Source organism: Nannobrachium achirus (genome assembly GCF_963921795.1).
Source record: "Nannobrachium achirus genome assembly, chromosome: 5".
In the NCBI taxonomy this organism is placed as follows: domain Eukaryota; kingdom Metazoa; phylum Chordata; class Actinopteri; order Myctophiformes; family Myctophidae; genus Nannobrachium; species Nannobrachium achirus.
The window spans coordinates 43,707,092-43,722,154 of NC_137814.1; the positions used below are offsets into that span (position 1 = coordinate 43,707,092).

The following is a 15,063-nucleotide window of genomic DNA, read 5'->3' on the forward strand; positions in this document are numbered from 1 at the left end:
GAACCTATCCTTTGTCACACAACAGCGAAACTCACCAGAAACACATTCAAGCAAACAATGCGTTGCTTGTTTGCCCTTATTTTCGGTGAGCGACACCATCGCGTGGCAAAGGCTTTGTGGTGTGGTTAAAGTCTAGCTACTGTAGGCTTACCATCTCCTCCCCAGGCAACCAGTAGCCCTCCTGCTCAATGCCAGCCTTGGAGCCTTTGCAGCCGACAGTCAGGGTCTCCACCACCAGGCCGTCCTTCACAGCCAGACTCAGTTGCCTGGCCGTCTCCTTGGGGTGCAAGCCGAACATACGGCTCAGGTACCTGTCGGGGTTTGAGGAGTGGGGGGCAGGAAACCAACCGAGTTGGTGATTTTATTCTAAATCTTCTCTTGTATCGCTGTCTTCAGAAAAGGAAACACAAATAGATGTATAGGACAGACATTTCCATTCATAGCAAAGCTGTGCTTCTCTGTAAGAACACTGAAGAGGAATTCATCAATCCATGGGGCCTCGGCAACACAGACAACTCTATGTAGCATTGTAAAGCTGGCAACCCAGCCCACGACGGGCCAGGTTCTGTCAAACGGGCTGATTTTGGGAACATGTATTTTGTCTGTAGCGTGTTGCAAGCCAGGGCAGCTTGTTGTTGTGTACTTAAAACAATAGATGGCAATAAACCACCCACTGCGTGTGACTAGTCAACCCCCCAGTCTGTCCAGGGCCTCAAAGAGGTGCTTAATGTCAACATGCAAAGTCACAACAAACTTGTTATGGAATAATACAACCACATTTGTGCCTTTCAAATTAAATTAGGCCTGTGGGAGAAAACCAGCTCATTTCCCCTCTGCAGTCTGTGTGTGCATGTCACTCATGAGTCTTTACTCAGCTCAATGTGCATGAGCATGTGACAAATTAATAGTGGGGGTCCATCAGTTATTCATTACTAATAATATCCACGTATTGTTGTGTTTCACTGTTGTATGCTTTTCAATGGTACATTACTCTGTACATTACTATGTCACTGATGCTAGTACAAAAGGGTGTTGTGTTACATTATATAACCTAAATTCAGAATGGGGGTTAGTCGGTTACTCTGGGCAGCTGCAGGTGAGTTGGTAGAAAGGTCATTTGGGAATACTAAGGTTGCAGGTTACTGGATCTCTTCACCACTAATCCCTACCTAACATTTTAGTCTAGTTTTTATTTGGTTTTAAAAGGTAGTCGAGCCTCAGTTCGGCCAGTCTATGTGTTGAAGTGTCCGTGAGTAAGACATTTAATCACTGACTGTTCCCCGGATGCTGTATTAATACCAGCCACTGCTCCTAATAGTTCTCCACCAACTAAAAAGGGGACACATTATTATTGTTATTATGATGATCTTCCTCCTATTTGTTTAGGTCATTTTCCCACTGCGCAGAAAGACTTAAGCAGTGATATTGAGGCAGCAGGGAGCTCAGGGGTGTGGCGAGTGTGTACAAACTACATGTGTACTTAAGTCAATGAAGTTGAGTGAGTGTCTTTACGTGTACTCAGTGAAGGCGCGTATGTGTGGGTGTGTGAGTGTAGTAGTGTTTTGATGGTGTGTGTGTGTGTGTGTGTGTGTGTGTGTGTGTGTGCGCGTGTCCGACGCATTCCGCTGCTTTCCGTCACCATGACAACAGCACGGGTGCCTGGCAAGCAGCCAGATCCCAGAGGTACTCTGCATATGAGACACGCTAAGTGTTTCATTTAAACCGCCCATTCAATAGCACAAATCAAAAGGAAATGACTGCTCAGCCACCAGGAGAACCACCGTTGAGGATTCTCTAGGTCTAACCCATCTGCACACACACACTAAACCCATCAGCTCTTAACTGGCTTAATACGGGGACTCCAACGGTGCGCCGACCACAAATGCCAGGACCAGGATAAGCTCAATTAATATTAATATTCCGCTACTGAAGTCATTGTCATTTGCACGACACCGTCTGCACATTTGGGTCCTGATCTGCTTGTTGCGGCGCAACGCATTAAACAATAGTCTAAACAATATTCCTCATCCTCAATCATTTAACAAGTTTAATGATAATGGGTGAACCTGCTGTGTCCAACATAGAGGCCTGCCTTCTACAGAGGGGAACTGCAATATGGGCTGGCTGGATTCCCAGCCAGAATGACAATGAATGTCAATCCACCATATTGATCATGGCCCTGTATGTTACTCCAAGTGCAGATAAGGTTCAGCATCACTAGAAGAGCTTTTTTTTTTGAAGTGCTGGCCTGAGCTCATGTTACTGCAGATGAAATGCTTCTGATGGTGTTGCAACTGGCAAGATGCTGTATTTGTATGTTTTTCAAATAGACAACAGACATTCCCATGACGTTTTCATTAGGCCATTGGAAAAAATACAATTGTTCACAGTCACTTTGTCAACTGAGTTTAACATCCAAGCCTAGTTAAATGCCCAACATTATGCGCAGAATGGTATTAAATAAGTCAATAACATCTGTATAGATTGTGGTCACTTACTTTGAGATTCTGTCCATGTTAGCAATTTGTTTCTGGTTGCGGATGACCTCGATGGCTGCCCAGACATACTGCACCACCTTGGGGTCGGCCTGCCTCTTCCTCACCACGCGGGACATGATTTCCTTATTCATATTACCTGGTGGAAGACCAGGAAGACAGAGACACTCAGACATTAAAGTCAATTTAAAAAAGAAAGGGAGAGATAATAGAAACATTGGCTTGAGCAACTCTTGAAACATGAGCTTTTTTAGAAATATGTTAAACATCTGCGTCTATAACTGTTTGATTTTTATCTTGCAAAAATAAATAATGAAAATTACTGAAATGGACAGAGCAATTGTAAGTTCAAGCCAGTGAAAAAGGAAAGGGGGGAATGTAAAAAGAAAGACAATAATGAAAATGATAGGGAAAGATAAAGGTAGGGTTTCACAAACTGGTCATGCTCAGGTTTGCTTCATGAAAAGGAGACAATCATCAAAGCAAAATGTGGACACTGAAACGAAAGCATCTTCCTAATTATAAGCATCTGGCTGCATCTGAAATCTTCATCATGAACTATGCAGTATGTACACACTCATCCAAGTATATCCATTGTTCCATTAAAGGCCTCTTGCCTGTATCAGTGTTGCTATCCTAATACAGCTGCCATTACACCCAGACAGTTACAAAACAGTGGACAATGGGCATTATAGTATATATTCATCAAACATGTCCATATTAGAAGCTAAGCTTCTAATATTCTCCCATGGTTTTGTCAAATAAGTCATGAAAGGCCTGCTCCAGTGTTGTGGTCCAAAGACAGCTTCTATTGTCTTTCCAGATGAAATGGCCAATAACATCCAAACAAGAGATTTTATTCAAAACTACAGTTTCCATGCTCGTGTTAAGAAGTCCTTCAGTACCTTGAAGCTATAATATTCAAACTAAACTATTCCAGCACACCAGCAGCACAGCATCCATTGTTTCCATAATGGAAAAAAGGAGGTAGAAATGCTGGACATTTACAAACATCTGATATTTCCCTCCAGACCACAGTGTCCATGCTGGCCTCAAGATGTCCTTCAGCTGCCTCAAGTCAAAATGTGTGAGCTACCCTACTCCATTGGTTCTAGGGCTGCAACCATGTTATTATTGATTACTTTTTCAATAATTAATTAATAACTAAGAGCAGGTGTGCTTTATAGACAGTATATTGTTTTTAATTTCAAATGTTCAACTAATCGATTTATGTACTGTTTTACGCATGTAAAGTCTAAAGACATGACCAAAATAGATATATTTATTACATTAAATTATTATTTTCAAAATCAGGGGATTTGTGAGGAGCATTAGGTGAAGCCTGTGACAGAGGTAAACTTTCTACTGGTGTCCTTGAAACCTCCACACAAGGCTGCATTACATGCATTTTGTGTTCCTCTTCATACACATCTCCAAGGACCTAAGGCCTAACAAAAAAATTCTCTGGTTTCCGGTTGGCGACCGACCCTATTAAATACGTGCGACCCAGATGATTTTATTGGCATTTGGAGTGAAAATAAAAAAATAAATAAAATTAAGTCAAAATCCGACCTAGTCGATCAAAAACATCTTACAAAAAATATCTTTGGTGCGACCACATTCGCGAAGTTTAATCAAAGTTTTCTTTCGACTAAAATATCATGTGAGCAAATGTTTTGTTTTACTATTCATGCGTCATTGCGTCAGCTCCGTCTCTCTCTCTCCCCCCTCAGTCCATCCCTCCTCCCCAGTCCCTACACACACACACACACACGCAAACACGTGCGTGCTCCGCGCCTCCGTCGAAAACAGCTAATCTACAAGATCACATTAAGATGAAGACACGACGCGCACACAGCTGCAACTTCTGCAACTATGTATAAATCAGTGGGTTTCATTCGCGCAAAACCTAAATGTGAATACGTTTGCAGGATCAATCCTCTTTCCAAAGAGTGTCTGTCGCGACGGGGATAGCTTCGCTGTATCTACATGTCATCTTTTTTACACCCAACTCTAACCTTAACACATCTAGTGCCTCTTAATCTGAAGGTTGCTTGGTGCCTCGGCGCCACGCAGTTTCCTCCATAGGCCGCCGCTATTATTTTGAAGGGCTGGAAGGGGGTTGTTTTTGTTTTTTTGGATTATCACTTGACGGCAACGATTACGTCATCTAGTCACATGACAGTGTGGGACAAGAAGAGGAAAGATGGCTGCGCCCTGCCTTGTGCCTTGTTTACATTTAGATCTGCTGCAAAATGTCTCAAAATGGCTATTTTGTTTAAATGAAGTTTCTTTATGGGCCTCTCCATTGACTTAACATTGAGGAGCTTCACTTCGCGTGCACGCCCAACGTGCGTTGTAAACAAATCGCCGACATTACCGATGCGGGCGGGACCGGAGCGACGTACAGTAAGTAATCATATCTTTACTGTATATACAGTAAGATTCACAGTCCTCACCGTCAACGGCGCCATGGTATTAACCCTTTCAATGACGGTGAGGACTGTCAACGGCGGCGAAAAAGTTAACCTCCATGGGGTGAGTTGGTAAAACCCTCCGGACGAAATGATAAGTCTTTCGAAAGAGCAAGATCTTACCATCGCGACGTGCCGTGGCCGCCTCTCTTTTCAGCGAACCAAGCAGGAAAGCTAGCCGCGAACCGCACACGGTAGTCGGCATCGGAGCGAGCCAAGAGCCGCTCTGACGCACAACGTTGTTCATTCACGTTGCGACACAAGCATAAAGCATTCGAAGAGAATCACAGTTTGTAAAAAGAAAACACCAGAGCAATAAACACTTTCTAACTGTCTTGAAACAAATATCTTTGCTCCACTTTCATTCATCCACTAAAACTACTTACTACATTCTCCCTTCCACTTCAGTCAAGTGAGTCAACCTGTGGGTCGAGACCCCCCCCAGAGGTCCCCAAATGATTTGGGGGGGGTCCCTAGATGACAACGAATTAATAATTTAAGGACTTTTTAAATAAATTTAAAGACAAGAAAAAAAGACCATTGCTGCATCAAAAGTAATCAAACTATACTATAAAAAAATTGTAAAATAATACAAGATGCAAATGTTGGAAAATAGCTGATCTACAAGCTCACAACTCTCAAAAACATTTAATTGGGGACCCATATTTTTTTTCTGGGACCTATTTGAATGACCACCTGTGGCTCAGGAGGGACACATGGAGCACATGGAGCACAGCTGGAAACTCTCAGGTGATTACTTTAACATTTAGAAGCTTTCATTGATTTAGAGCTTACAGGTAGTTTGCAATTGTATTGAGTTAGCTAGTTCTGTATAACTCTCAGGTGATTAAGGTAGTTTGCAATTGTACTGAGTTAGCTAGTTTGGTATCTATGGGAGCTTTTTAGCTGTAAACCCCATTGTTTCTGATCTGACTCTGTGAGTGGCTGGCCTGTTCCCACTTCCTCCCCCCAATGAGCATGTCACACTGCTTATAAAGGGAGGCATTGGAGTGGCCTGTACAGTCATGGCTCAGGAGGGACACATGGAGCACAGCTGGAAACTCTCAGGTGATTACTTCAACACTTTAGAAGCTTTCATTGATTTAGAGCCATCCAGTGAGTTAAAACATCAGCAAGTGGACCATTCAGATCCAGCAATCTGAGCTATCAGTCGGGGCGGGTGGGGCTCCTAGCCATGGTAGGCAACCCACCTAGGAGAAGGTCACTCTGAGGTAAAAACCAGGACTGTGAGAATTTGCGACCCCACAGTCCTTAAACTAGCATTGAAAAGCCAACCATGAAAAACAAAGTCATCCCAAATCCTATACTTCCAGCGGCGGGAGTCCGCAGGAGCATCGCGGCGGATGGTGGTGCTGGTCCTCCTTCCGGAGGACATCATGACGACAGGACCTCAAACCCACGGGAACGAGGGAGGGTTCTGTCTGACCACAGCATCCCACCCAATGCACTCATGCGTTGTCGGAGACCATTTGTAATGGGGACCTTCAACGCATGCACAGTGAGAGAAGAAGCTAGACTGGTGGAATTGGCACACTGTGCTGAAGAGCAGGGGGTAGAGATCCTGGGAGTCCAGGAACACAGAAGAGTCCACACTGTTGACCCCACTGATGACCAGATAGTTGACCAGATAGTTTACCGCAAAGTGGAGAAACGCACGTTCATCACTGCATCTGCGTGGCGAAACAGGGCCCAGGCTGCAACAGGGGTGTAGGACTAATGCTGGGTTCTCTGGCGCGCAGGGCCCTTCGACGGGTTCACAAGCACACCGAAAGGATCCTAATGGCTGAGTTTGCAGGTAACCCAGTAACAACAGTCTTAGTGGTGTACTCGCCCACTAACACGGCATCGCATGAGGATGTTGAGAAGTTCTATGAGGACCTCACAGCAGCAGTCCGAGGTGTCCCAGCGCACAACTTCCTGGCAATCCTTGGCGACTTCAACGCCAGGATTGGACAGGAGGACGCTCCATTCCCATACCATGAGTCTACCAACCGCAACGGCGCATACCTCACAGCCCTTCTCATGGAACACCAGCTCCTGGCAGCGAACACCATGTTCCGGAAGAGAACAGGGAAGAGATGGACCGAGACCGAGCCTCAAGGCCTGGGGAGCTACCTAGGCTATACCAGTTGGACTACATCCTAGTGAGGCAAAAGTGGAGGAATTCCATCCTGAACGCTGAGCCATACAGCACGTTCAGCTCTGTAGGCTCTGACCACCGTGTGGTCTCCATGAGGGTACGACTGAGCCTCAGGGTCCCCAAGCCAAGCCCCAAGATTCGGCATGACTGGAAGGCATTCACGACCAATCCGGGCCTCCAAACCAGGTACTCGGAGGAAGTCAGGAAGCGCTTTCGGCAGCTGGATAGGGGAGAGGAGCCCAGCCGTGAATATGGGAGATTCATCACAGCGAATGAGGAGGCGACCAGACTGTGCGTGCCAGTGCTGAACAGAGTAAGAGCACCACCACGGTCCAGACACCCGAAGGTTGTAGCAGCACGAGGCAGGATGGAGGAAGCACGACTCAACTTTGAGCGTGAACCAACAGAGGAGGGTCGCGAGACACTGAACGAGGCCAAACAGTCTCTCTTCAGCACCTACGACGCCATCAAAGGGGAAGAAGTGATGGAAAGTGTGCGAAGAGTGCAGGCAGCGCAAGGTGAAAGGCAATACGGGGAGGCCTGGAAGGTAATAAATGAGATGACAGGGCGGAAGAGGGCCAAGGAGGGCCAGGTGGAGGGACACAGTCCAGAGGAGAGGGTGGCAACATGGTTCGACCACTTCCAGAGGCTCCTGGGAACATCAGTGGAAGAGGGAGAGGAGGAAAATATACCGACAGTCCTCCAGGGCCTGAACATCGACGATGGACCCTTCACAATCAGCGAGCTCGCCAGGGCAAAATCCACCCTAAGAGAGGGAAAGAGTGCTGGGCCGGATGGCATACCCCCAGAGGTCTTGAAGAACTGCGACCTAGACAACCTCATCCTAGACTTTTGCAACAATGCTCTACAGCACAACAAGCAACCTGAAATATGGTCTCTGTCTAATATCATCCCGGTGCCTAAAGCTGGAGACCTCTCAAAGCCAGACAACTACAGAGGCATCAGCCTGACATGTATCACTGCTAAGGTCTTCAACCGAGTGCTTCATTGACTTCAAAAAGGCTTTTGATTCTATCCACAGAAGCAAGATGGTGAAGATCCTTGAGGCCTACAATGTCCCTCCCAACATTCTCCGGGCTATCGAGACCATGTACGCAAAAACAAGGGCCAAAGTGGTGACCCCAGATGGCAGCAGTGAGGTGTTTGACATCCGAGCTGGGGTAATGCAAGGAGACACCCTAGCCCCCTACCTCTTCATCATAGTTCTAGATTATGCGCTCAGGAAAGCCATAGGGGGACGGGAACAAGAGCTTGGCTTCACGCTAACACCAAGGAGGTCAAGATGGCATCCCGCAGTAGTTCTGACAGACCTGGACTATGCGGACGACATCAGCCTGCTCTCCGACAGCATGGAACAAGCACAAGAACTCCTGAACAGGGTGGAGATAGAGTGTGCCAAAGTTGGTCTCAGGCTAAACGCTAAGAAAACTGAGGTTATCACCTATAACCTACCTGATCACTCACCTCTGACAACAACAGAAGGAGCTGTGTTGAAGGAAGTCAAGGACTTCAAGTACCTGGGCGCATGGGTCGACTCAACTGAGAAAGACCTTAAAGTAAGGAAGGCACTCGCTTGGAGGGCCCTGAACGGCATGAACAGTGTATGGAACTCTAACCTCCCCCGCCAAATCAAACTTAGCTTCTTCTTTGCAACGGTGGAGTCTGTTCTCCTCTATGGCAGTGAATGCTGGACCCTGAAGCCAACCCTGCAGAAGTCTCTAGACGGGTGCTACACTAGAATGTTGCGTGCAGTACTCAACATCAACAGGAGTGCACATGTTACAAACGAGAGCCTGTATGAGGGAATACCAAAGGTAAGCGAGAAAATTGCCACCAGAAGAATGAGACTAGCAGGACACTGCCAAAGACACCAGGAGCTTCCAGCCAGCAAATTGGTACTGTGGGAGCCAACACACGGGCACCGGCCGCGAGGACGTCCCACAAAAACATACGTGGACATACTCAAGGAAGACGTAGGGACACAGAACACCAATGAGCTGGCCAGATGTATGGAGAACCGAGATGACTGGAAACAACGATGGAGGGCTCGTCTGAGGACGACCTAGATAGATAGACCTGTGGGTCCCCCATTATATTGAAAACCTAGCAACATCACTGCAAGTAGAAGGTAACAAATACGTTAAAATGAACGTTAATTCAAATGTTACGATTTTGCGATTATGAGGGCAAGTGGCCATGACCTGAGGGCAAGTAGAACATGACCTGTACTTGCCCGACGGGCAAGTGCCTCTGAGACCTTAGTGTCAACCCCTGAGAGAGACAAGTCGGCTTCTCAAGAAATTGGTAACTCAGGAAAACAGAATATTAAAAAAGAAGCATATCGATCATTGCCATAGGAAAAAAAAAAAAAAAAAAAACTACCTACCCATCCTTCCCATGAGGAAATAAAATAAAATTCCTTGCTACCCATCATGCCCACAAAAAAATAAAAATAAAAAATAAAATAAATTCCCTACCTACTCAGCCCTAAAATGACAGCCAACCGGAAACCAAGGTTTTTTTTTTTTAGGCCTAATGGACCGGTCTCCACACACACCATGTACATGGTGAAAAGGGCCCAACATCTGTACAACCTCTGTGCTGCAGCTGAAGCTTAAGATATTCGGATCCTCAACATCGAGAGCGTGAAGGGGCGGCATAGCTCAGGGGTAGAGAAACTGGTATTAGAGCACGAAGGGTATAAATCCCGAAGGGTTCCCAGTTCGAGTCCGGGCTCCCCCTGAGTTAATGTCGAAGTGTCATTGGGCAAGACTCTGAACCCCTAATTGCCTCCGGTGAGTAGGTTGGTGCCTTGCATGGCTTCCTCCGCCACCGGTGTATGAATGTGTGTGTGAATGGGTGAATGTAATGCACAATCTATGTAAAGCGCTTTGGATTAAAAGCGCTATATAAATGCACCATTTACCATTTACCATTTACTGACGAGCTGGTATCACGGTATGGGAACACAATAACACATCACAGTATGGGAACTGCCAACTGCACCACCATCTATCACAGAGCACTAGAGAGGCTGGTGCAGAGGTCCCAGATCATCAGAGGTGAGCTTCCAGTTCCCTCCCTTCAGGACATATACACCAAGCGGTGCATAGCAGCAGCCACGGCTAAACGGATCATCAAAGACACTCACCACCTCAGCCAAGATATGTTCATGCTACTAACGTTAGGCAGGCGAAACAGCAACATGCCAAATGAAAATACTAAGGGAAGCTTTCCACATGCAGCCAGGCCACCAGGCTGCTGCTCAATATGACTTCATATACTCCCATACATTTTAGGCATATTGTATGTCTTTCATTTGCCAGGACTGAGGAACTCAGTACAATACACCCTATTTAAAACATTTATTTTTTATTTTTTTTAAGTCATCGGGGCAATGTCTAATCTAATGTCTAACACCATTTGACATAAAGGTTGCAATGAAGACTGGAACTTAGAGATCAGATTGAATTAGAAAATAAACATAACTTAGAGACCTTCAAAAGGAATATCACTAGTTTGCATGAGCCTCCATGCAGTGGGTGCCTGGTAGTATCCTTTGAAACCTCTTCAAAAATTCAAATCCAATTTCATGCGTTCTCTTACTAAGCCTCTGTGAAACCCAAGGTGTCATTTTTTTGCGGACAAAAACAAACCATAATAATAGCAGGGACGATGCTTGGCTTCAGAGCTTTCTGTGAAAGGAGGGGCTCTAATAAATGAAGGGTGCGAAAGTAGTCTATATATTATTATTTTTCTTTAAAAAATCAGTCAGGCATGTGTGAATTACCACTAATCAGGACTTGGGTGAATCGGCATTGCCTTAGAATATATATACACAACTCAACCTAACCTGCAGTCAGTCACAGTATGCAGACATTGCATGCAGGCTAGAAATACAGCAGTTCATGTTTTGCATGACTGCTCATGAGCTGAAGCTTTGTGTTCTTGGAAAGCAAATTAGTTTATCACACAACAGGGAATATTCCAAAATAACTTTCCTCCAGCATGGTGCACTATAACCTACTACAGTATGTGCGCTTTGTTTATACCCATTATGTTTAACCTTGTTTTTAAACCTATTCTACCAACTGAAATTGTTGGACTTTATTTTAAGATCTAGAATGAATGCAGACATTGTGTTTTTATTGTGTACTCAATGTATATTGTCTGTTGTAGTTTCAATCTTTAATGTGAACACAAGAGCAAATAGGCCTACTCAACTCTATTATATTCAGTTAAGATGCTGTCATTGCCTACCAAAGACAATTACTGTTCTATTCTCTGTACTGGGTTAAATGTTTGGCTCAAGCACATCGCCACTATCTCTTCTGTCAAAATGACATATTAACCTCCTGCCGCTACAGCTAAAACCAACACCCTTGCCTATGTGAACCACAGCAGGCAATAATTCATGTTGAAAAGTGAATGGACGGTAAATCAAGCAGCCAGCATTCAGGCAGGCCTCCCACCTCTTCTGGAGTGAACAGGAGAGGAGAGAGCAGATAGGTGACTGTGGGTGCGTTTATATGCACAGATGTATTCCACTTATATTCGGAATGACTGCTCATTCAGAATAGAAATGCTCATATAAACGTTTAGGAATGGCCATTCCGGTCTGACCTGAATGAATTTTCATTCTGGTCTGAAGAGGTGGTTTATGCCGTTTCAATCGGGATACATTTGTCATATAAACGCTCCATTCGGAATGAACTGCTGTCTGAACTGCCCCCCCCCCCTTCTCCGACCTGAAGTAGGCCTACTTTGCGCATGCCCAAAGTTCTATTCCGAATGAATCATTTGGTCATGTAAACGACAGTGGAATGAGGGATACTTGTATTCAGGTCCCATGTAAACGTTTGGGAATGAAGCTCTATTCAGAATAAGTTCATTCTGAATGGCATTCTGAATGTGCATATAAACGCACCCAGTGAGCATTATGAGACACCCTTTATGCTATGCCAGCCACAAGGTGTAAATTAGGACCACCTGTGCCACGATCACAATGGCATGGATGGCAAGTCCCTCCTGTGCATCTGCTAAGGTTGCCATGCTCAAGGCAAAGACAAAACACAGCTGCAGACCTGCACCTCGGTCTCCCTGGGGCCCGCACTTGTACATGATTGTGACAAATGGATCCTGGACCTCAAAGCTGGGGGGAGCCCACTGGCCTAGTGGTCCAGGCGCACACCACATATGCTCTGATGCCTGACAGTGCGTCGCAGATTCGAGTCCCGGTCCCGACAGCCTTTGCTGAATGTCACTCCCCCATTTCCTGTCTACCTAGTACTGTACTATCAATAAAGGCAAAAAGCCCCCCAAAAAGCTGGTGTGCAGTGCTTGGGCCAATTAACCACCTGACCTAAACCACTTAGCAAACTGAGCCCATGTTGGCTCTGTACTAGCGACTGCGTTTTTCCCCTCTACAGTCTACACCTAATCTCTTTGCCTAAAATAGCTTGTTGTAGTGTAGATCAGCTATTTTTTTTATCAGCTATGTTCCTCCAGAATGTGATGCTGGTTCAAGGTATTAGAAAAGGCTGCCAACAAGGAATGTCATGTTATTGCCCAGGTAAACAAACAATAATATTGCGCACGCTTCAAAACATCTTATACCAACTTCTTCCTTCACAAAAAGGTGCATAGTTCGCACTTGATTAAATACCCCCAGAAAGTGACACGTGTTTTGGGATAGTTTCCGTGGAAGTCCAGACACACACAGCCACATAACGACTTTGTGTCACCCAGCATTGGCCAGTTGATAACCAAATCACACTGACGTTGACTGGATTAGACAAAACGGCAGAGTGTGCGCGCTGCAATTTAAGATACATGTCACTTTTAGATTACTGTTCAACACCGCTCGTAGATTCCCCAACAAAGAGTTGACCGAACTAACAAGGCCACGGGGCAAATCACTTAGCTTATCCTAGCCTAGCCAGCCAAGCCAGGCTGGCTGGTTAAACTGCATGGCGAGTCTTGGCGACTTAGCAGAAATATATTGTTCTTATTCAAACTAAAGACCACAGTGAACTGCAATACATCACACGTTTAGTGTGGTTTATCTCACCATAGCATAGCCTAAGCCAACTGCAAATGAAAAACAAAACAACAAAAACAACAAATACAGCTGCGAGCTGATGAGGCTAATGGCTTTAATAATAGTTCGTCATACGTTCAATTTGAGTCATACGACAAAAACGTAAACATCTTTAACTATAAAAACGTGTGTTTTATTGTTGTTTTTTAGACACGTACGTCAGTTTTGTCGAGCGAAGGGCTCGTGCGACACAGTATAATAATTTAGCCTTTAGCTTTAGTTAGCTCATGCTAGACGACCGAGTGGTGACAACCGACCGACAGACAGCAGTTAATATTATCATGTGAGTTCACTCGGTGTCATCATGTCGTGTACATTAAATGACCAGCTTTATTGCGTCAACAGAAAGCAGCGTGGTGGTGCTGGCAACATTTCTATCGGCGACACCGTTCCGCCAGCTAACTCTGCTACTAGCTAATGGTTTGTTTTGGAGGGCGCCATGTTCGCAATACCTCCATCATGGGAGAGGAGGAGAAGCCAGCCAGCAGCAGCCGTAATGTTGTCACTGAGACAATGCGTTCATATGTTCGCTCAATAAATACAAACTTACCTCTCTTCTACAGTGTTTACCGACACATACGACGCTGTAGAACGAAGTGTAAATGTATCCGCGCAGGACTGAATGCGAGGCGCCTTACATTTGTATTTCCGGGGTAGTTCTTTTGGACATAAATGTGGCGTGCTTGTTGGTGTCCAGCTGGCTCAGGCGCTCTGGTTGGGAGGTAAACACAAGCCCAGCCAGAAAGCACACGTAGCACAGCCTGCTGGAACTCTAGTGGTGGAATGTTGTTAGTTAATTGTTCAAAGTACAGTCACGTTTCTTCTTGTTGTTGAGCCCCCAGGCCAGCAGGAGAAGGGATCATCAAAATGCAGCATATTATTATTATGTGTACAAGTAATGTAATCAGTGGTGTAAAGTAACTAAGTACATTTACTTCGGTACTGTGCTTTCTACTCCACTACAGGCAAATATTGTACTTTTACTCTATTACAATTATTTTAAAACTTTAGTTACTAGTTTACTCTGCAGATATAAATTATATTTTAAAACATACATGAACCACTACAGCCTTAATTTTGTACATAGGCCGTTTGAAAATAGCAGATCTAGAAGCTCACAACGCCTCGTATTGTGAGCTTGTAGATCTGCTATTTTGTTATATACCAATACCTTTGTACTTTTACTCAAGTACATTTTGAATTCTAGACCTTTACTTATAACTGAGTATTTCTACATTGCAGTATTGATACTTTTACTTATTAAGTAAAACATTTGAGTAGGCTACTTTTTCCACTAGTGATATATAGCCCCTTTTCGACTGCAGCTTTAGCACCACACCACACCACACTACACCACACCGCACCACACCACATAAAATATCTACATTTTCCATTAAACAAAAGTACCCCTATCGGTAAGAAACAAATTGACCCTTTTAACTGTGATTATAATACAATATAATTTGTATTACAACTATCCTAAATTATAATACACTATAATTGATTATAACTGTGATTATAATACACTAAAGTATTAATGTATTACTATGATAATTATAATACTCTATAATAGAATATAATAGTGGTTATAACACAATATAATCTATTATCATGTATTAACTATATCCTGGTGGTCTAAATGAAAAGTCAATCAGTCATTATGAAGTGTTTGGCCCTGTTTGGCCTAGCTTAGACCTACTCTAGATTGGATAACACATAACGCGCAGCGATGCATTTTGAGCTGATGCATTTTGAGCTTGTAGATCGGCTATTTTTGCTTCTTTTGAATTGGAATCCTGATTTTTTTTTTTC

The 15,063-nt window shown here is 44.5% G+C and overlaps 1 protein-coding gene across 3 annotated transcripts in view; it reads right to left on the reverse strand.

The window, feature by feature from the left end:
• The window catches only part of zmynd11 (zinc finger, MYND-type containing 11), a 36,730-nt gene extending 22,777 nt beyond the window's left edge, over positions 1–13,953 (reverse strand). For 2 of the 3 annotated variants that reach the window (XM_080726967.1, XM_080726965.1), the window contains exons 1-3: positions 13,802–13,953; positions 2,499–2,634; positions 152–311 (exon numbers count right to left, since the gene is read on the reverse strand). In XM_080726967.1, the coding sequence (XP_080583093.1) occupies positions 152–311; positions 2,499–2,629 (291 nt within the window). In that variant the 5' untranslated portion in view covers positions 2,630–2,634; positions 13,802–13,953. The remainder of the gene's footprint in view (positions 1–151; positions 312–2,498; positions 2,635–13,801) is intronic. The other variant, XM_080726966.1, reaches the window with a different exon arrangement.
• Between the last annotated feature and the right edge of the window lie 1,110 nt (positions 13,954–15,063).